At 44.4% G+C, this 23590-nt stretch overlaps 2 protein-coding genes across 2 annotated transcripts in view; both read left to right on the forward strand.

Annotated features, from left to right (window-relative positions):
* Positions 1-2287: 2287 nt before the first annotated feature.
* LOC146396208 (UDP-glucuronosyltransferase 1A10-like) lies at positions 2288-3225 on the forward strand. Its single transcript, XM_084999115.1, has one exon. It carries the CDS (start codon positions 2344-2346, stop codon positions 3223-3225), a length of 882 nt encoding a protein of 293 aa, XP_084855241.1. The 5' UTR covers positions 2288-2343.
* Positions 3226-14759: 11534 nt separating this feature from the next.
* Positions 14760-23590, forward strand: part of UGT1A6 (UDP glucuronosyltransferase 1 family, polypeptide A6) — a 72939-nt gene continuing 64108 nt past the window's right edge. The window contains exon 1 of the mRNA XM_005672294.4: positions 14760-15710. Within this exon, the coding sequence (XP_005672351.2) occupies positions 14850-15710 (861 nt within the window). The 5' untranslated portion in view covers positions 14760-14849. The remainder of the gene's footprint in view (positions 15711-23590) is intronic.

The following is a 23590-nucleotide window of genomic DNA, read 5'->3' on the forward strand; positions in this document are numbered from 1 at the left end:
GACTCCTAGCCTGGGAACCTCCATATGCAGAGGGTGCAGCCTTAAAAAGACAAAAGACAAAAAAAAAAAAAAAAAAGAAGGAAAATCGACTTAGGTATTATTGGAATTGGAACTGACTGTATGTCCTTGCAGAGCATTCTGATAGTATAACCCCCCAAAAAAGAGACAACTGGGCTTAGGACCCCTGGCATTGAAGGATCAAATATTTGATCACCTTCTGTTTTCTGTTGAAAGAGTAATGATCGATCAAAAGCAGAAAACTGAAATAAAATTCCTATTTTATGGCAAGACGAGAAAGCTTTAAATCCAAAAAACTTTCTCTGCTCTTTTGCATCCTCTCCCCGCTACCATGCCTCCTGTATCTGTGTTATGCGTCAACCAAACTTCCCCATGAGCAGAAATACCTGCTCAACCATAAAGAGCATCTACACGACAATTCTTTAAAGATGACCTTTCTTCTTCAGCTTGTATGGGCTCACAATGACCCACCACTTTGTTCTTGCAGATCTCATTTTTGTACACTGTCAGTGATACCTCATTTAATGTATAGTCCTCTGAATCAAAAAACTTACATAACTGTACTTTGACTGCTAATGAAAGGAACCATCCTCAGAGCTTTCTGAGATGCTGTTCTGGGTTATAATCCTCAGTTTGGCTTGAGTAATATTTTTTATTTCTTTCTTAGATCCACAGATTAATTTTTCACCCACAGTGCCTCAGAGGTGGCCATAATCAGATACACGAGAGATGCTCAGAAAAACAAAGTTTATTATACTCACAGGTCCTAGAGACAAGGCCATGGCCCAACCACCCAGGGCCACATGGGGGAAGCATGAGAAGGCCATAGACTGGGTGGCTTATGAACAACAGAAATTTATTTCTCATGATTCTAGAGGGTGGAAGTCCAAGGTCAGGTTGTCTTTCTCCATGTGAGGCATAGTGTGGGTACTGTGGGCGGAGGGTACCAACATGAAGGCAACGTATCCCCTGACCTCAAGGAGTGCTTGGGAGAGGGTGAGAGACAGATACAGAGGTTCCTGAAGGAGGGCACCAGGCCCACTGGGGTGAGGCCACAGCAGAGGTGTAAACAGAGGACTGTGGAGGTGGAAGGAAAAGAGAGGGGGGTTGCAGCAGAGTGCTTTGGGCAAGCACTGGGCAGGTGGCCACCCACAGTTTGTGACGTATCTAGAGAAAGCGCCATCCCATCCCATCTCTAGAATAGTCCATGTAGGTTGGACTGTCAATCATATGTCAACCTTCCAGGGGCCTTAGAGAGTTCAGAAATGGAATAAGACGAGCATAATGCCAGGGACTGCAGACACGCCTGTGGACCTCAAGTCCACTGCCAGTGAGGAGGTCAGGGACAAGGGGCTTCGCACCTTTCCTTGGACCCTGGGATGTCAATTACCCTCTAGGCAGAGAGTCTTTGGTAGTCTGAAGAGAAAATCCAAAAGGTCCTTCGGGAAACCTGCAAAAATACCATCTTTATTAACATTTACTTTCTTTTTTTTGTCTTTTTGCTATTTCTTGGGCCGCTCCCACGGCATATGGAGGTTCCCAGGCTAGGGGTCCAATCAGAGCTGTAGCCACCGGCCTATGCCAGAGCCACAGCAACGCGGGATCCGAGCCGTGTCTGCGACCTACACTACAGCTCACGGCAACGCCGGATCGTTAACCCACTGAGCAAGGGCAGGGACCGAACCCGCAACCTCATGGTTCCCAGTCGGATTCATTAACCACTGTGCCACGAAGGGAACTCCCACTTTCTTTTATATCTTTCTGAGTCCTCAGCTCCCAAAACTTTGCCTAGTAATTCTGTTTCTAAAAGGTTATTGCGGGGAGTTCCCATCGTGGCGCAGCAGAAACGAATCTGACTAGGAACCGTGAGGATGTGGGTTCAATCCCTGACCCCGGTCAGTGGGTTAAGGATCCGGGGTTGCTGTGAGCTGTGGTGTAGGTCACAGAGGCAGCTTGGATTTGGTGTTGCTGTGGCTGTGGTATAGGCTGGCAGCTGTAGCTCCGATTTGACCCCTAGCCTGGGAATGTCCATACGTTGCAGGTGTGGCCCTAAAAAAGCAATATATATATATATAAAAGGTAATTGCAATTGATCTCAAAGTCCATGCTCTCTGCCCGAGTCTCATGAGTCACTAGGTGTTTCAGTAAGTGTTATTCATTCATTATTGTTCTTATGAGTAAATCATTGGCAGTGAGTGCAGTTTTCTTTCCCACTGTATGTGTAACACCCTCTTCCGGGGCAGGTTTTGTGCCTGTATTTCTGTGGATCATATTACACTAGCTTAGAATCCAGGCAGCCGAATTGCTCCGGGCAGCGGTTATCTGATGGCTCCTGTGGTTTTAACCCGCTTCCTTCCTCTCTGTGTGTGTCTGCTGCTGTCCCCTGGTTTTGCCGAGGCAGGCAAGCTGCTGGTAGTACCCATGGATGGGAGCCACTGGTTTACCATGCGTTCGGTTGTGGAGAAACTCATCCACAGAGGACATGAGGTGGTCTTGGTCACACCAGAGGTGAGTTGGCAACTGACAAATTCATTCAATATGACAGTGAAGACTTACTCCACCACGTACACTCTGGAGGATTTGAATCGTGAGTTCCAGATCTTCTCTGATTTCCAGTGGAAAGCCCGGCAAATGAGTATGTTTTCTATGTTAATGAGTGAATCCACCAAATTTTTTGACTACTTTTTTTCACATTGTGGGAGTCTGTTTAATGACACCAAGCTGGTCAAATACATAGAAGAGAGTTCTTTCGATGCCGTGTTTCTAGATCCTTTTGATATGTGTGGCTTAATTGTAGCCAAGTATTTTTCCCTCCCGGCTGTGGTCTTCACCAGGGGACCATTTTGCCATCATCTGGAAGAGAGCACTCAGTGTCCCATGCCTCTTTCTTACGTTCCAAGAGAACTCTCAGCGTTCTCGGATGTCATGACTTTTGGGGAGCGATTGCGGAATCACATCTGGCACTTGGAGGAACGTTTGTTTTGCCACTATTTTGTAAAGAGAGCTTTAGAAATTGCCTCTGAGATTTTCCAGACGAAGGTCACAGCATACGATCTCTATAGCCAAGCATCAGTTTGGTTGCTGCGGACTGACTTTGTCTTGGACTATCCCAAACCCGTGATGCCCAACATGATCTTCATCGGAGGCATCAACTGCCACGAGGGAAAGCCATTGCCAAAGGTACGTTACTCTCCTGCCGCCTATTAAGAACAATCTGGGAGTTTCCGTCTCGGTGCAGCAGAAATGAATCCTGCTAGGAACCATGAGGTCGCGGGTGGGATCCCTGGCCTCGCTCAGTGGGTCAAGGACCCGGCATTGCTGTGAGCTGTGGTGCAGGTCACAGATGCGGCTCGGATCAGGTGTTGCTGTGGCTCTGGTGTAGGCCGGCAGCTACAGCTCCTATTCCACCCCTAGCCTGGGAACCTCCATAGGCCGTGGGCCTAAAAAGCAAAAAAAAAAAAAAAAAAAAAAAAAAAAAAAAAAAAAAAAAAAAAAAATCCGTTACAGTGGCTGGGTCACTGTGGAGATATGGGTTCCATCCCTAGCCCTGCACACTGGTTTAAAGGATCCGGCATTTCTGTAGGTGTGGTGTCAGTTGCAGCTGTGGCTTGGATTTTATCCCTGTTCTGGGAAATTCCCTATGCCGTGGTTGTGGCCATTAAGAAAATAATAATTATCTGGCTATGGACATTAAAAAAAGATTTCTAACTAAGCTGTTATTTGTCATTTATATCCTTGGCATTTGTAATTTTTTTTTTTCTGGTCGAACAACTTATTTTGTGCCAGTTCATTTAATTGTGTGTCATCAAATTTTATAAATCCGTCCTCTTTGATACGTATGTGTATACAATTGATGTGATTGTATATAACCTCCAGGCTGCATTTTTTAATACTGTTTTTGAAAAACACAGTAAGAAATGAAACTTGGGGAATTCCCATTGTGGTGCAGAGGAAACGAATCCAACTAACATCTTTGAGGTTGCTGGTTTGACCCCTGGCCAAATGCTCAGTGGGTTGAGGATCTGGCGTTGCCATGAGCTGTGGTGTAGGTCGCAGATACGGCTCGGACCTGGTGTTGCTGTGGCTGTGGTGTAGGCTGGTGGCCACAGCTCCAATTAGACCCCTAGTCTGGGAACCTCCACATGCCACGAGTGCAGCCCTAAAAAAAGAAAAAAATAATAATAAATAAAACATTGAAAAAACAAAAACACCAAAGGCTGTTGGATACAGCATAACTACAAAAGCAGATTTTCATCCAAAGACCCGTGGACCCTGTATGTATCTCCTGCCTTGTTTCAGGTGGACAGGCTTTCCCTTGGTAAAGTGCCCAGTTTGCTTGAGAACAGGAGTCGTAGTCTGAATTTCGTCTGTCTGATGGGAAGGAAACTCTATCGCTTGATGATAGAGTGTGTGTTGTACCTGTGTGTATGTGGGTGCGTGTAGGTGTGTGTGTGTGTGGGGGGGGTGGTGGCTGTGTCTTGGGTTCCACAGGGGGTTTTCTTAAGAATCCTCTATCACAGAATCTCCTTCAGTCCGTGCAGGGGGAGTCTAGGTCCCATTTGTTTATTTTTGTTTTTATTGTCCTAACTCTAAGAGGTGGATCTGAGAAGATGTTGCTGTTGTTTATGTTGGAGAGTGTTTGGCCTGTGTTTTCCTCTAAGAGTTTTATAGCGTCTGGTCTTATATCTAGGTCTTTGGTCCATTTTGAGTTTATTTTTGTATATGGTGTTAGGGAGTGTTCTAATTTCATTCTTTTCCATGTGGCTGTCCAGTTTTCCCAGCACTACTTATTGAACAGTGGTGTTCTCCATTGTATATTCTTGCATCCTTTGTCATAGATTAGTTGACTGTAGGTGTGTGGGTTTAATTCTGGGCTTTCTATCCTGTTCCACTGATCTATATTTCTGTCTTTGTGCCAATACCATACAGTTTTGATGACTGTTGCAGGGGGAGTCTATTCTGGGATGTAATAAATTCGTTAACCAGGATGGCAGGTCATCATTCAGGAGAACGTTAATGTAGTTTTTTTTTTTTTTTTGTCTTTTGTTGTTGTTGTTGCTATTTCTTGGGCCGCTCCCTCGGCATATGGAGGTTCCCAGGCTAGGGGTTGAATTGGAGCTGTAGCCACCGGCCTACGCCAAAGGCACAGCAACGCAGGATCCGAGCCGCGTCTGCAACCTACACCACAGCTCACGGCAACGCCGGATCCTTAACCCACTGAGCAAAGGCAGGGACCGAACCCGCAACCTCATGGTTCCTAGTCGGATTCGTTAACCACTGCGCCACGATGGGAACTCCAAATGTAGTTTTGAAGGGGAAAAAAAGAAATTGCTTTCAGTCCTTTTCAATTTTCAGTTGAGTCCCACCAGAATTGATTGTTGAGTCCAACTAGAAAGAATCCAGTTTCGGTTTCTGCATCTCAGGGCATTGTGCCAGCTCTGGGGAACTGGAGGCTGGATGAGTTTGCACAGCAGTAAAAGATGCCCTCTTCCTTATTGCTCTCAGGTTCTGGCTCCACTCCAAAATTCACATTGATCTGGTAGTGGGGGAAACCAATGTCTCCTACCAAGACTGTTTATTTCAACTTTTCATTATCAAAGTGTTCAAACATGCACAAAAGGATATATTTAGGGTAATGGACCTCCTATACACATCCTCAGCTTAAATAATTTTCACTATTTTGCTGTGCTTTTTTATCTATCTCTCTTTTCTCTTTATTAAAAACTGACTATCATTTTTAAAAGGAAGTTCTTGATTTGGTACTCCATTCCTAAATACTTCACAAAACATAAAAATTAGAAAAATTTGCTACTCATCCATATCATCATTATCATACCTAATTTTCTCTATCTTTTTAGGGTCGGCATATAGAGGTTCCCAGGCTAGGGGTCGGAGCTATAGCCCCTGGCCTATGCCACAACCACAGCAAGGCCATGCGACCTACACCACAGCTGATAGCAACACTGGATCCTTAACCCACTGAACGAGGCCAGGGATTGACCCTGTGTCCTCATGGATACTAGTCAGATTCATTTCTGCTGAGCCACAATGGGAACTCTGATAAATTCTTCAATACTTTAAAATTCTAGTCTATGATTAAATTTCCCCAGTAGTCTCAAAAAAACCTGTCTTTTACATATAGGTGAGTAGATTAGAACTGAGAATCTAGACATATACATCTATGGCCAATTAATTCTTTTTTTTACGATGATTTTTATTTTTTTCCTTTATAGTTGATTTATAGCATTCTGTCAATTTTCTACTATATAGCATGGTGATCCAGTTACGCATGCATGTATACATTCTTTTTCCTCACATTATCATGCTCCATCATAAGTGGCTAGACAGTTTCCAGTGCTACAGAACAGGATCTCATTGCTAATCCATTCCAAAGGCAATAGTCTGCAACTATTAACCCCAAGTTCCTGATCCGTCCCACTCCCTCCCTATCCCAACCACAAGTCTATTCTCCAAGTCCATGATTTTCTTTTCTGTGGAAAGGTCCATTTGTGCTTTATATTAGATTCCAGATATAAGTGATCTCACATGGCATTTGTTTTTCTCTTTCTGACTTACTTCACTCAGTATGAGAGTCTCTAGTTCCATCCATGTTGATGCAAATGGCATTATTTTGTTCTTTTTTGTGGCTGAGTAGGATTCCATTGTGTATATATACCACATCTTCCGAATCCAATCATCTGTTGATGGACATTTGGGATGTTTCCATGTCTTGGCTATTGTGAATAGAGCTGCAATGAACATGCGGGTGCATGTGTCTTTTTAAAGGAAAGTTTTGTCCAGATAGATGCCCAAGAGTGGGATTCCTGGGTCATATTGGTAGTTCTATGCATAGATTTCTAAGGTACCTCCATACTGTTCTCCATAGTGGTTGTACCAACTTACATTCCCACCAACAATGCAGGAGGGTTCCCTTTTCTCCACACCCCCTCCAGTGCTTGTTATTTGTGGACTTATTCATGATGGCCATTCTGACTGGTGTGAAGTGGTATCTTGTGGTAGTTTTGATTTTCATTTCTCTACTAATCAGTGATGTTGAGCATTTTTTCATGTGCTTGTTGGCCATCTGTACACCTTCTTTGGAGAAATGTCTATTCAGGTCTTTTGCCCATTTTTCCATTGGGTTGTTGGCTTTTTTGCTGTTGAGTTGTATAAGTTGTTTATATATTTAGAGATTAAGCCCTTGTCAGTTGCATCATTTGAAACTATTTTCTCCCATTCTGTAAGTTGTCTTTTTGGTTTCCTTTGCTGTGCGAAAGCAGTTAATTCTTCATAAACCTGTGAAAATTGTTCAGTGGGGAAAGAATAATCTTTTCAACCAATGGTGCTGAGGCAACTGGATATGCACATGCAAAAGGATGAAGCTGGACCCTTACCTCACACCATATGTAGGAATTAACTTCAAATGGGTCAAATAGCAGAGCTTTCATGCCTGCCTGCTTGCATCTCTCACAAGCATCCTATACTAATAAATCTATTTCTTGCTTATCAAAAAAATGGGTCAAAGACTTAAATATAAAAATTATAACTCATAGAAGAATACATTGGAGTAAATCTTCATGACTTTGGGTTTGACAGTGGTTTCTTAGATATAAGAACAAAAGCACAAGAAACAAGCAAGAAATAGATAAATAAATTTCATCAAGATGAAAAACTTCTATAAGTCACAGAGTATTAGCAAGATAGTGCAAAGATAACCCACAGAATAGGAAAAAGTATTTTCAAGTCATATATTTGATTGATTGATTGATCGATTGATTTTGCTTTTAGGGCCACACCTGCAGCACATGGAGGTTCCCAGGCTATGGGTCCATTTGGAGCTACAGTTGCCAGTCTATACCACAGCTACTGCAATGTGGGATCCAAGCCTCGTCTGCAACCTACACCACAGCTCGCAGCAAAGCCAGATCCTTAATCCACTGAGTGAGGCCAGGGATCAAACCTGCGTCCTCATAGTTCCTAGTTGGAACCATGCACCATGATGGGAACTCCAAGTCATGTATCTGATAAGGTTCTAGTGTTCAAAGTAGATAAAGAACTCAAACAACCCAATTAAAAAATGAAGTCATGGCATTCTCCTGTGGTGCAGCAGGTTAAGGATCCAGCACAGTCACTGTATCTGCTTGGGTCCCTACTTTGGTGTGGGTTATGTCCCTGGCCTGGGAACTTCCACATGCTCCAGGCACCACCAATAAACAAACCAACCAACCAACAAATAAATAAATGCATAAATAAATAAAAATGAGCAATAGAATTTGAATAGAATTTTCTCCAAAGAAGCTATTGAAATGGCTAAGAAGCACATGAAAAGATGCTCAGTATCGTTAATTACCACAGAAATGAAAATAAATTCAATGATGAGATACCATTTCACACCTAATATGATAACTGTACTGAACAAACAAACAAGCAAAAAGGAAAATAACAAGTGGCAAGAATGTGGAGACTTTGGAACCTTAAGACACTCCTGGTGGGAATATAAAATGGTGCTGCTTTTGTGAAAAGTGATTTGACAAATCCTCTGTAAGTGCAACAAAGAACTACCATATGACTCAGCAATTCCACTGCTGGGCATATGCCTAAAGGATTGAAAACAGGTACTGAAAGAAGACATTGTACAGGAATGTTCATAGCAGCCCTACTCACAAGAGCCAAATACCCATCAACTGGGAATGGATGAACAAAATGTGGTCTATTTATACACTGAGATAGTAACCATCCATAAGAATGAATGAAATACTGACACCTGCTACAATGTGTTGAACACGTAATTCTAAGTGAAGGAACCCAGACACACAAGAGCACATGTTGCCTGATTCCATTTACCTGAGATATCCAGAATAGGCGAATCCACAGAAACGTAAAGCAGATTAGCAGTTGCCAAAGGCAGGGGGATAGCAGAATGGGGAGACAACGCTTGATGGGAAAGGGGTTTTTCTTTTGGGGTGATGAAAATGTCCTGGGGCTAGATAGTGCTGATGGTTGCATAGCATTGTGACTCCTCAATTCTACTGAATTGTACCCTTTAAACTTCACAATGGTGAATTTTAGGTCATGTGCATGTAACCAACATTTTTTTTAATGAGAAAAAAAAAAGCCTTTTAACAACTGATTTGTTTGAATCAGGACACAAACATGTTTTCCACGTTGCATCCTTTCTTTTATCTGTCAACTCTTTCCTCTCGTTTACAAATTGCTCTGACTTGTAGTAAGTTGTGTCAGCATCCTGTACAATGCTTCATGTTCTAGTTGTCTGATTACTCTCTCGCAGTGGTGTATGACTTGTTCCTGTATACTGGAATTTAGTATAGACAGGATTGATCCAGGTTCCACTCTTCCACTAAGCACATCGATAGTACTGTGTACTTGGTATTGCATCACAGAAGACAGCCCACCTCTGGCTGTTCTGCTTTTGATGATTCTGACATTGATCTTGAGTGCAGAGTCTGCTTTGGCTTCCCAGAAGTCCCCAGGGAACCAGGACCAGGTGATGAAAATAGGTGAGCTTTGACAAATTTTAACCTGCAGTCTTGGTTTGGAATTGGGGAGTAAAGACAAGACATCATTGACACAGTTGACACAGCTCTGTGACGTCTAGCCCCTGCCGGCCTGGCCAGCCACATCTTCTTCCCTTGGTATGTTTCCGCCCTGGTGCCCACTTGCAGTCTGCCACAACACCCCACTTTGGGACCCTCATACCTGCTGTCCCTCTCTCTGGAATTTTGTTTCTCCCAGTCACAGCTGAGACAAATCTGCTTATCCTTTTCATTTTTGGTTTCAGTGATGCTTCCTTTGGGAAACTTCCTGGGACCCCCAGGTAAAGTCAAACACTCCAGTTATGGATTCTCATGGGGCCCAATATCACCCCCTTAAAAAATCGTCTATCACAACGGCAATCAATGTGTTCTCCGACAACTCTGTAGAGTGGTTATTACACCTCCCTGTGCTGTACGCTCCAGGTGGGAACCACATTTGGCTTTTCTCTTGCCCAATCTCTAGCTCTCAGCCTGGTGCCAGAAGCACATTAGCTGGATGAATGAAAATCCAGTTGGAATAAGAGGGTGTGACAAACAGTCTTGGCCTCCGAAGGTTGTTAAAGAGGAAGAAAGGCGCCTGCTCCATGTCAGACTCCTCAGCCTGTGGATTTTGCCCCTCCCATGATGAGTACCAAGAGACTTGCAGGATGGGATAAGCGAAAGGATTTGCCTGTGTCCTAGATTTCAGCCCAGTTGCTTTTCAGAAATTTGCATCTACCCTCGGTGTTAGGGAAGCGGGCAGAGGAGACTGGTTGCTGTAAAAGGGTCACATCACAAGTGAGAAATCGCTGGTGGCTGAGAGGAGTTTTAGGAACAAGAGGGTCTTCTATGTGGCAAGTAGTTTCAGTGCTGCATTGATACAGCTCCCACCGTGGGGACGCTTGGCCTTGAAAGAGCCTGGCATTTGCAGTTGCTACAGGGGGTGGCATCAAGGGGTTGAGTCTTGTGTTTGATCTGATATAAAAAGACCCTTAGCTGGGAACTTCCATATGCTAAGGGTGCGGCCCTGAAAAAAAAGAGAAAGAAAGAAAGAAAAGAAATTTAATCAATCAATCAATCTATCTATCTATGTCTTATAGGTCCAAGACCTGTTAGTCATGAGTTGCAGGTAATTCAAAGCGTCAGCCTTTTTAAACTTCCCCCTTCTTATCATGACCCCCTGCACACACATATGTTTACACGTCCCCTCTACCCAAAACGTCAGGTGTCCTGCCTTTAATTTGAGGAAATCCGAGGTTCCATCCCAGGATCCATCGCCTCCTCCCCAGGTGTATGTCCCAAGCTCAGTCACCGGGTCTTCGGGAGTCCCTGAGAAGAGGTTAACTTTCCCCTGGGCCCTCAGTGATGCCCCAGGACACCCCAGGCCCCGCAGTACCACCCAGGGCAGGCCTGGCCCTCCAGGCAGCTCAGTTTTAGGATCTCCCCTCCCTGACCCTCTGCAACTGGAAGACACTCTAGATTCTTCTTCCCGTTGTCCTATGTGTGCCCCCTCACAACTGCACCTCCCCCCCTGCCAAGCCCCTTCTCCAAACTCTATAAAGAAAAACTGTAAGGTTTATAACATTCTTCTAAATGTTTCCGTCTTCGTTGGCAAGGTTCGCCTCTGGCGATGTTTTCTAAGTGGTGTCAGTTCCTTTCCTCCATCTCCTGACTCCAGTGGATGTCCCTTGGGGCCTGCTGGGAAGAAGCACAGGCCCCATAGCCCAGCTTCCTATTTAGCAACTCCAAGCTCAGAGCAAGGCTCTGCCAGGAACCTCCGCAGAACGGGGCCTAGGCTGTAGGGTTTTTCACACACCTTGCTTCTCCCACCTCCACACCCTTGCCTTAGCCTTTCTCCCTCCAGGACTACAGTTCTTAGAAAGGACCTGCCCAGCCTCTGCCTACCGGGAGGGGTGGACCTGCCCCGTGCTCCCCTGGTGACCCTCTGGGGCTCTTTGTACCATCTAGATGGTCCCAGACCAAGAGGTTGCCCCCTCCTGTCTCTGATCACTGTGAGTGGGAGCCCCCGGGAGGCTGCATGCACATGCCTCTTGGCTGCATTTCTGGGGCCAGCCCTGGCAGTGCTGGGGTGACCCTTTTCATGCCATTCCCCCGTCCTCTTCTTTTCCGAGTCCCAACATGCTTCCCAAGCCCGTGGTGAGGGGGTGCCCCCTTTCATGCTGTTCCCCAGTCTTCTTCTTTTCCGAGTCCCAACATGCTTCCCGAGCCCACGGGCCCGGGTTAGGACAGGGCCTTGCATGCCTGTTCAGCTGTGCGTGACTAGCTCTGGGCGAGTCCGTTCCAGCCATGCTAGGCTCCACCTCTCACCACCTCTCACTGCCTTTAGCCCCTTGGACCTCCCTTGGCAAGGCGACAAATCAGGCCGAATTGGCGTGATCTCCCTGGGTATCAGGGAGGGTTGAGAAACCTGAAATTCCTGAATGGATCACATCCTTGGCTGATGGGTGGCAGGGCTAGAAGCCAAGTCCAAGCTCCCTGACTCCGAATCCAGGGCCCTCACCACGTGTTAGGTCCCACAGAGATGGGTGCACGTGAAATGGTGCATTTAAAGAACCATGCACTCTTTGGGGGGAAAAAGCTGGTCAGTGACACTAAGACTGTAATCTGTCACTTGCAAAGAATGTAAAACCATGTCACTTTCCTGACAAATTTTTTTTTTTTTTTTTGGTTCGGAGAAATAGAGCTATTTTTCTTTAAAGATGTTATCTATATTAACTTGTAACGGGTTTATTCTTGTTATGTGAAATAAATTGACTAGGAATGTATTTTTTTTAAATGTCAGTCAGTTTCTAAAATATCTCATTTGGGTAGATATAAGCCACTTAAAGAAATGTTTAGGGAGTTCCTGTCCTGGCTCAGTGGAAACGATTCTGACTAGGAACCATGAGGTTGTGGGTTCGATCCCTGGTCTCGTTCAGTGGGTTAAGGATCCGGCATTGCCATGAGCTGTGGTGTAGGTTGCAGACGCGGCTTGGATCCCGTGTTGCTGTGGCTGTGGTGTAGGCTGGTGGCTACGGCTCCGATTAGACCCCAAGCCTGGGAACCTCCATATGCCGAGGGAGTGGCCCCAGAAAAGGTAAAAAGACGAAAAAAAAAAAAAAAAAGAAAAGGAAAAAGAAAAAAGAAAAGAAAAGTTTAGGGGTCTTCAAACATTGTTGAGCATGTAAAGGAGTAAGTTAAGGATCTGGCATTGCTGCAGCAGCTATGTAGGTTTCAGGTGTGGCTCGGATGTGATCCCTGGCCTGAGAACTTCCCTATGCCACAAGTGCAGCTGAAAAAGAAAATGAAAAGAGTTTAAAGGAACCTCGAGGCTGAAAGGTCCAAGAACAGCTGATCTAGATGTGGCCAATTCTATTTTCCCCTCCGAAGCTGCAGAAGTTACCAAAAATATGTCCTGTCCATAGGCAGCAAGTCTCAAGTTTCTCACCTGGAGGAGGATGGTCAGACCTGCACCTGGAGTTTCACAGTTGCCTAAGATGATGTTGCAGGTCAAACTGTGTTCTCCCCAAAGATATGATGAGGTCCTAACACCTAGGCCCTCAGAATACGACCTTATTTGGAAATATGGTTGTTTGTTCAAATAAGATCTTTGGAGGGAGGGGTCTGGCCTAATATGGCTGGTGTCCTTATATAAAAGCGACATTTGCATGCCCACACATGCGCACGCGCAGACACACACACACACACACACACACACACACACACACACACACGCAGGGAGAAGGTGAGATAAGGTGAACATTAAGGCAGAGATGGGGAGTGGTGCTTGTTTGTGCCTACTGATGGCAAAGTTTGCCCGGAAACCATAAGAAGCTAGGCGGGAGCACGGAACACATTGTTCCTTGGCATCTCCAGAAGGAATTAACCTGGCTCCTTCTCAGGCATCCAGCCTCCCAGGAAGGGCAGAGGCCACCCTGTTCGTGGTCTTTGTTGCAGGGCCCTCAGGAGTGGAAAATTCCCTAAGACCTTGGGAAAGTATTTTCTAAACCAGAAAGTGCGGTGTGGTGTCTGGGGTCCCGAGGCGTCTGGGGTCCCGAGAATAGAGCCACATTTTTGTTTCAAGGGCTGGCTGATCCAAGTTACTGCCATCAAATTCCTGTCACCCAACGCTTTCTCTTGGTTTTCTATTTCTACATTTTCTTCTCTTTGAAAGTGTTTCCACCTCCTCTTCTGCCCACTTTCCTCCTGCTTTTATTTACCCCTTCTTGAATCCACGTGGCAGGGGCAGGAGTTTTCACTCCTTGAGGCTTTTGGAGGAGCTACTTTTTGCCCAGTGGAGTGGCCTTCAGTTCATGCATACAGATCCCAGCTGCCTGATCTGATCCAGAGGGTCCTGCCCCTGAGCACTCATGCTTGCAGATTAGTGGATTAACTCGCACATTCTCATGCCCCCCTACCCTCACCCTGGGAGGTGCAGATGCAACCCTACATGACAGATGTGGCCATTCAGATGCAGAGTGATGGGGTCGCACTCTTTGGAAGAGGCAGACAGACTCCAGAATTCCTTTTTTTTTTTTTTTTAAATAGTTATTTCCCCTTTTTACTTTTCATTTTTTTTTTTCATAATTCCTCTTCTTAACCACAAAGTGGGCACTGTGGTCTTAGAGCACAAATGCATTAGGGTGATTTTTTTGTCTCCTGATATAACAGGGAATCCCCCCTCCCCCGCCCCAGTAGCAGGGATGGTAGATCAGACTTCTCCATGCTGTGAAGCTTCCTGCAGTGCTCCCCCCGCCCCAGCCCCCAACTCCAACCCTCACTGTGGTAACCACGTAACCGTAACCGGGATATGGAGTGACTAGCTCCATTGTGTTGTTTTAAGCCATGAACTTGGCACCTGTTAACGCTTCCTTTTGGCGCTGAGAAAAGTTGACAAGTAAGTGGACAAGCAGTGACAGGTATTTATCCACAGATGGCATCACCGAGGCCACAGAATCTAGAGAGCTCAGGGTAGAGGGCTGCAGGGGGCCTCCAGGCACCCTCCGAGTTGTCCCCCAGTGGGAGAGGGAGAGACAGTTTGGTGGGGACGCAGAGAAATATAAACTCAGAAGCTTAGGCGAAAGCTGACACGGGGTGTGGTTACTGCAAGTTAGCCGTATGCTTTGAAAAGGTTAAATATTAATTTGGGTTCTTTTACAGAAAAGGACAATTCAGGGCAAGGAGAGGTAGGCTGGGTCTATGAAAATCACTGATTAGTTGAGGGAAAAGTTGCCAGGAGCTGTGTGGTTTGGAGCACGTAAACTGCTTATTCTTGTGACTACCTGTACAAGTTCCAGCATGGCCTGCCTTCTCCGGGCGTTTTGGGCAGTTTCTGCAGCGGTTCTCCTCTCAGCACTTTGGGGCACGGTTGCAGGGGACAGGCTGCTGGTGGTCCCTCAGGATGGAAGCCACTGGCTCAGCATGAAGGACATCGTTGTGCGGCTCAGTGAGAAAGGGCACGAGATCGTGGTGGTGGCGCCGGAAATCAACCTGCTTCTCACAGAATCCAAATACTACACCAGGAAGATCTATCCGGTGCCCTACGACCAGGAGGAGCTGGAGGGCCGTTACCGGTCTTTTGGAAGAAACCACTTTTCGGAGCGATGGTTGCTGAACGCCGCTCAGGTGGAGTACAGGAATAACATGATTGTGATCAACATGTACTTCCTCACCTGCCAGAGCCTCCTGAGGGACGCCGCCACCCTGAGCTTCCTCCGGGAGGCCAAGTTCGATGCCCTGTTCACAGACCCGGCCTTACCCTGCGGGGTGATCCTGGCCGAGTACCTGGGCCTGCCGTCCGTGTACCTCTTCAGGGGCTTCCCGTGCTCCCTGGAGAACACGTTCACCAGGACCCCAAGCCCCACGTCCTACGTCCCCAGGTACTACACTGCGTTCTCCGACCGGATGACTTTCCCCCAACGGGTGGCCAACTTCCTTACTAGGATCTTGGAGAATATCCTCCTTGACCTGCTGTATACTAAGTACGAAGACCTCGCACGTGATATCCTCAAGATAGAGGTGGACCTACCCGCCTTATATCGCAAGGCTGACATTTGGCTGATGAGATACGACTTTGTCTTTGAGTTTCCCCGACCTGTCATGCCCAACATGGTCTTCATTGGAGGGACCAACTGCAAGAAAGTGGGCGTCCTGTCTCAGGTGGGTGGTCTTCTTTCTTTCGGATGGACTGCCCTGGTTTTTCCTGGGCAGACATGGTTCTTACAGGCTCCGTTTTCCTCCTGTGTTTGGCTCCTGAGAGGGCTGCTGGAAGAAGGGAGGCCGGGCTGTTGGAGGGGCTTGTGGGAGGTCCGAGGGTGAGGTTTTGCATGATGCTGAGGCTTGGGATGAAGACAGGGGTCATGTCTGGCAATAGCAGGAGGTATCTTTAGCAAGGTGATCTGGACATGGTCACAGAGTCATAGAATGGGTCTTAGAAGTTTCCAGTCCAAATCCTACACTTACCTGTTGAAGAAGCAGGTAAGGCTAAGTCAAAAGGACACAGAGTTAAAAGGCCAGTCTGGATCGAAACCCATTCTCCCACCTCTGTGCATTGCTATTCCCTGGGGCCCTAAACCAGGGGTTAATACAGCATAGCCAGGGACCGCATCTGCCCAGAGGGCCTAGTTTCATGCTGCCCAGAGCGAAGAATGATCTTTAAAGGGATTTAAAAAACTTTTTTTTTATTAGAGTTGATTTACAACATTTTCTCAATTTCTGCTATACATCCAAGTGATCCAGTCATACATATGCATACATTCCTTCTCTCACGTTATCTTCTATCATGTTCTACCCCAAGCGATCAGCTTCCCGTGCTCTACAGCAGGACTAAAGGGATGTCATAAACAAAACAACAGCAATAAAAAGAACAAAGAATATGTGACAGAGAGATGTGGTCTGCTAACCTCTATCCAGTCCTTTACAGAAAAAGTGTGTTGACCTCTGACCTAAGGCAAGTGTCCTTAGACACCCTCTTGACAAATGGGGAAGAGGGCCCAGGTGCTACTCTAGAAAATAAAAGCTTCTGAGGTTTTTCTGGGTTTTTCGTTTTTGTTTCAAGTTAATAAATAATGCAATTCACTTTTGGTTATCAAAGCAACAATATTTACACTTTGGAAAGACTTCAGTTTCCACTTTCATATTAGAATTCCCTCTTTTTAAATGCACCTTGCATCAGAAAGAAAGCCTGGGAAGAAGTCCCAAAGACACCCCCCCCCCCCTCCCCGGCCTGACTTCGTTAACATCTGCTGATTTCTTTGTTGGTTGCAGCTACAGCAGCTGGCAGGGCCAGGGGAGATGAGCTTAATGAGACGGGTTTCGGGAAGCACAGGGCATGACATGGAAATTCTGAGTATTAGGAAAAGTTACCCAAGAAGGTAATCAACAAAAGTGTACTAAGAAACATTTGGCATATGAAGGAAAAAAAGTCATTTCTGGTACCTTGATACCGTTCATCCTATTTTTGCAAAAAGAGTTGTATTTAGCCATATTGGAAAACTGGTTCTCTTTCTCCTTCTGTCTGTCTATCTCTCTCCACCCCCATCACCTCCTGGAGCCCACCCATGCTTTCTCTGCTCGTATCTTCCCTCTTCATAAACACTTTATTTGTCTCACTCAAAAACAAACAAAACCCAAAAAACCTAAACTGGAAAAAAGGTGTTCTTTTTGAGCCCTGCAAGCTTTTATCTGGTATTCAGCTTACATTTGTATCTGAATTGTTATCACACGATGGCACCAAAGAGAACAGTCTTTACCACAAAACGTCATTGTCACCTTGTATTTCCAAGTATTAGGGATTAAAGAGATGGACGTCCATTTATTTTTTGACAAAGGATCAACCCACTTCAACACTGAAAAAATGTGTACTTGGGAGCGATGTTTTGCAACCGTAAGAAGGTAGTGGCCGTACAACATTGTGAATGTACTAGATGCCACTGAATTATTCACTTTGAAATGGTTAATTTGGTTATGTGACTTCATCTCAATAAATTATTTTTTAAAAAAAGATACATATGGCTCAGCGGTAACAAACCTGACTAGTAACCATGAGGATGCGAATTCGATCCCTGGCCTCATTCCGTGGGTTAAGGCTCCAGTATTGCTGTGAGCTGTGGGGTAGGTTGCAGAACCACCTTGGAGCCTGCTTTATGTGGCTGTGGTGTAGGCTGCCAGCTGCAGCACTGTTTGACCCCTAGCCTGGGAACTTCCATATGCTGTGGGAGTGGCCCTAAAAAAAAAAAAAAAAAACCCAGAAGATCCATATAGATCAGAAAAAAAAAAAAAGGGCCTGATTTATAGCTTAAAAAACAAAACAAAACAAACAAAAAAACAACAAAACACTCCTTAGTAGGCAAATAATGTGATCAGGCAATATATAAACACAGCACAAATAGCCCAGAAAAGTTTGAAAATACACTTGACTTCAGAAGTAATACAAAATTCAAGTTAATAAATAATGCAATTCACTTTTGCTTATCAAAGCAAGGCGTGTTTTACAGGTAACTATAAGCTGTTTTAAGCTGGCCCAGCTTAAAACGAATCCTCACATATTACTTTAAAACAGGTGCAGCAAAATCTTTGGGAAATCAGAGCTTGGTGGACCGTCCTTGCATAATGCTGTGATTTACAATCTAGGAAAGTGGGCCCAGACTGAGGGTACCTGGGGGCTCCCAGCCTCCCCCATGTGGGATCCTCCCCCTTCTGCCCACATTGGGATGACTTTGATCTCAGACCCTACTGCCCCCTCTGCCCAAGGAGGGACTCAGCTACCTCAGAGGGCTCCCCCATTGTTTCTGCCCAAGATGCTTTAGAAAAGCCCCTGGGCCACCTGGCTGGTGGTTCCCACTGGGAGACCCTCAGAGTCTGGGGGCAGCCCCAGATCTTCTGAAGGCACTTGTCCCGTCCCTGCCCAGGGCCTCTACTCCAGCCTTGTAGGCCTTGACACCTGACACCTGCTCTGCTACACTCTCTCAGGTGGCTCTCCCTCTGCCCAGAGAGGCTCTGATTCATGCCAGATGCTGGAACCCTCTCTCCATTGTCCTTCTTGCTTCTTAGCTGAGACCAGTCTATTCTTTGGTTAACCTCTTTTCCTATTGGGAGGCTCAGGTTTCAAAGGTCTCCATCCTAGAGGAGACTTCAGCTCTACACTTCATTATTAGAGGAGCTATTGGATCTGAAAAAGAATGGGTATATATGTATACGTATGGCTGATTCACTTTGCTGTCCGCCTGAAACCAACACAACATTTTAAGTTACCTATACTCCAATAAAATTTGTTTTTTAAAAATAGAAGTTCCCATTGTGGCTCAGCGGTATGAACCTGACTAGTATCCATGAGGATGTGGGTTTGATCCCTGGCCCCGCTCAGTGGGTTAAGGATCCAGTGTTGCTGTGAGCTGTGGTGTGTAAGCTGGCAGCTACAGCTCTGATTCGACCCCTAGCCTTGGAATTTCCATATGCTGTGGATGTGGCCATTAAACAAACAAACAAACAAACAAACAAAAAAACCCAACCATCTAACCACCCAAACAAAAAACAAAGTCCTACAAAGCACTTACCCACCTATTTTCCCAACAAGGAATCATTTGGCCCCAAGTAGCAAGCATGCTGAAGTCGATAAACACTGATCTGAATAAATTCCAAGTGAGTTTCAGTGACTTCTTTCCAGCAGGACCCTCAGCTGGGTGATGAGGGGCAGCAAAGATGCTTTGCCCACTCCCTGAGCTCATCTTGTCCCCCTAGAAGGGGTCTCTACAAGTAATACTTGCTCAGGCTTCCTGGTTGAACTGAAGATTGAATTTTAGGTAAGTCAGGAGAACAAAGCCCCAAAATGCCCAGTCATTCTTAGTAGGCACTTTTAAAAATCTTAGGCCAATGTCTAAAATGATTTAATGGTTTGGTTCTCTTCCAAAATCCCGTGTTTATCTTTATGACTGGTTATCTCAGAGGTTAATAGACACGTGGTATATTTTAACACTACTCTTTCTATTAATAAGTAATGTATAAAGAGTGGTTAAATGCTAGAATGAATTGGCATTAAAAAAGAGAGTATTCAGCATGAATATCTGAAAAACTAGAAGCTTTGTCAAAGAGATAATTCTAGAAGAGTGAGAAAAAGTGGGCTTAAAAAAGAAACTTTATTGAGTTGTGATTCATAAGCTATATGATTCATCACTTAAAGTTCAGTGGTTTTGGAGTATACTCGTAGATTTGTGCAAACATCACTACAACCAATTTTAGGACATTTTTCTCTTTCTTTCTTTCTTTCTTTCTCTCTCTCTCTTTCTTTTCTTTCTTTCTCCCTTTCTTTCTTTCTCTTTCTTTCTTTCTTTCTTTCTTTCTTTCTTTCTTTCTTTCTTTCTTTCTTTCTTTCTTTCTTTCTTCCTTCCTTCCTTCCTTCCTTCCTTCCTTCCTTCCTTCCTTCCTTCCTTCCTTCTTTCCTTCCTTCCTTTTTAGGGCCACACTCATGGCATATGGAAGTTCCCAGTCTAGGGGTGGAATCAGAGCTGCAGCCAGATCCAAATCATGTCTACGACCTACACTACAACTCATGGCAACACCAGATCCCTTAACTCAATGAGCGAGGCTGGGATTGAACCCACATCCTCATGGATACTTATTGGGTTCATTTCTGCTGAGCCCCAATGGGAACTCCTAGGACATTTTTCAATTACCATCAAAATGACCCTTTAGCATCCATGGTTACTCCCTAATCTCCCCTCTCCAAGCTCCTGGCAACCATTCCTTTCCCATCTCTATGGATTTGTTTATTCTGATCCTTTAATACAAATGGAATATGTAATAAATATGTGGCTGATTTTTTTCACGTAGCATATCTTCCAAGCTCATCCATGTTGTGACATTACTTTTGTTGTTGTTGTTAGATTAAGGAATTCCAGTGTTGTCACTTATTTTTAATGTTAATTTTTATTTTACATTGGAGTATAGTTGACTTGCAATGTTGTGTTCATTTCAAGTGTACAGGAAAGTGATTCAGTTATATACATATATCTATCTATCCTTTTTCAGATTCTTTTCTACATAGGTTATTATAGAATATTGAATCAAGTTCCTTGCACTACAAGTAGGTCTTTGTTGATTACTTGTTTTATATGTAGTAATGTGTATATGTTAATCCCAAACTCCTCATTTATCCCTCCCCCAACTCTCCTCTTTGGTAACCATAAATTTGTTTTCTAAGTCAGTGAGTCTGTTTCCATTTTATAAGTTGGTTCATTTGTATCATTTTTAAAGATTCCACATACGTGATATCAATGATATTTGTCTTTCTCTGTCTGACTTACGTCACTTAGTATGATAATCTCTAGGTCCATCCATGTTGCTGCAAATGGCCTTATTTCATTCTTTTTTGTGGGTGAGTAATATTCCATTGTATATATGTACCACATTTATACAGTTCCTCTTTATCCATTCTTCTCTTGATGTAGCATTATTTTTTATTGCTGAATAATATTTTGTTCTCTGGCTATACCAGAGAACTCTATATATTCTATACATGTACTTCTCAGTTGACAGACTTTTGAGTTATTTCCACTTTTTGGCTATTCTGAATAATACTGCTGTGAACATTTGTGTACAAGTTTTGTGTGGACATATGTTTTCACTTCTCTTGGGTATATACCTAGGAATGGAATTGCTGGATTGTATGAACTATATGTTTCATTTCTGAGGAACTTTTTTCAAGGTGGATGCACCAGTTTTGGGTATTGTGGTAAAATACACATAAAATAAAAATTACCAGGAGTTCCTGTCATAGCTCAGCAGAAATGAATCTGACTAGCATCCATGAGGATGCAGGTTCAATCCCTGGCCTCGCTCAGTGGGTTAAGGATCCCGCATTGCTGTGAGCTGTGGTATAGGTCACAGACATGGCTTGGATCTGATGCTGCTGTGGCTGTGGTGTAGGCTGGCAGCTATAGTTCTGATTTGACCCGTAGCCTGGGAAACGTCATATGCCATAGCCCTTAAAGACAAAAAATAAAAATAAAAAATTACCATTTTAAAGAGTGCATTCAGTGGCATTTAGTACATCCTTGATGTTTGTTTTATTTTTTTTTTATCTTTTTGCCTTTTCTAGGGCTGCTCCCTCAGCATATGGAGGTTCCCAGGCTAGGGGTCTAATTGGAGCTGTAGCCTCTGGCCTACACCACAGCCACAGAAACGCGGGATTTGAGCCACGTCTGCAACCTACACCACAGCTCACGGCAACGCCAGATCCTTAACCCACTGAGCAAGGCCAGGGATTGAACCCACAACCTCATGGTTGTAGTCGGATTTGTTAACCCCTGTGCCACGATGGGAACTCCAAGTACATCCTCGATGTTTTACGCCACCACCACTACCTAGTTCCAGAACATTTTCATCACCCCAAAGGGAAGCCACTTCTTCATCCATAGTCACTCCCCATTCACCCTCCCTGTGGCCTTTGGCCACCACTAAGCCACTTTCTGTGTCTATGGATTTTCCTGTTCTGCATATTCCGTAGAAATGGAATTATGAAATAGGTGGCCTTTTGTATCTGGCTTCTTAGCTTAATGTTTCGAGGTTCATCTATGTTGATAATAACCAGTAATAACCATCGTAGAAATGCATCATATTTTGTTTATCCATTCATCAGCTGAGGGACATTTGGGTTTGTACCTTTTGCTCTTGTGAAGAGTGCTGCTGTGGCATTTGTGTATAAGTGTGGACAAGTGTTTTCAATTATTTTGAGTATACACTCAGGAGTGGAATTGTTGGGTCACATGATGATTCTTGTTTAACTGATGGAGAGTTTTTTTCCCCAAAGTGGCTGCACCACTTTTTTCCCCACCAGCAATGTATGAATCAGCTGAGGATCTAATGGGCAGCCTGGTTAACTATAGTTAATAATATTGTATTATATACTTGAACTTTCTAAGAGAGTAGATATGAATGTTATCACAACAAAAAGAAATGATAATTAGGTGATGTGATGGAGCTGTTAACCAACCCAGTGTGCTCATCCTTTTGTAACATACACGTGTATCGAAGAATCATGTTGTTACACTTTATACCTACACATAAAAGGCTAATGCTTATTGTTTACTACACGCCAAGAACAATAAGGGTCCTCCTGCAAGTGCTGTTTTTAATTCACCAGTTTTCTGCAAGCTCTGTACATGGTAGTGCATGTATGTTTCTTTCACTCCATGAAACAGCACTGTGTGAATGCACCACTGTTCTTTTTTTTTATTATTAAAGCCCTTAATTTATTTTTTCATTTTTAAAAATTTTATTGAAGTACAGTTGATTTATAATGTTGTGATAATGTTTGTGTGCCGTATTTTAGATTCCACATATAAGTGATATCATACGGTATTTATCTTTCTCTTTCTGACTTACTTCACTTAGTATGAGACTCTCTAAGTCGGTCCATGTTGCTACAAGTGGCATTATTTTATTCCTTTTTTATGAATGAGCAGTATTCCATTGTGTATATGAACCACACACACCACTGCTCATTTAACCCCATTCTTATTCATGAGCATTTAATTTGTCCCTTTTCCTTTTTAACCTTAATATGCTTTAAAGTTCTCAGAATCTGGGTCTTCTCCATAGTCTGTCTCCCCTACTTCCCACAAACATAAGAGTTGAGTTATCCAAGAACCAGTCCATCTGTCTTGCCCAGGAGGCCTCTCCTTCCAGGACAGACCACAAGCCCAGTTTCTCTGGGTACAACTCCTCCAGGGCAGTGACCATGTCTTGAGCATCTTTGTACATCTAGCCAGTGCCTGGCTCATGGGAGGCAGTCAATAAATACACTTGAGCTGTTTTGAACACCAGACTATGTGCTGTTCCCAGACAACCCCAAGGATCCTTTGCTTAAGTTGGTTCTTCTATTGGTCCTTCCCCAAACAGGTTCCCTTCACTTGCGTATCGTTAACAGTTTACTCATGTTTTTAGCAGACCACGTCTTGTTGCACTTAAATGATTGTATTTATTTTCCCTTAAAGGCAAAGAACAGATCCTGTGTTCCTCCATATCCTTGGTACCTGGCATTG

The sequence above is a fragment of the Sus scrofa genome, chromosome 15 (genome assembly GCF_054392235.1).
Source record: "Sus scrofa isolate SSC_HxYL_T2T_F1_AM1 chromosome 15, Sscrofa_HxYL_maternal_Yorkshire_Landrace_v2.0, whole genome shotgun sequence".
Classification (NCBI taxonomy): Eukaryota; Metazoa; Chordata; class Mammalia; order Artiodactyla; family Suidae; genus Sus; species Sus scrofa.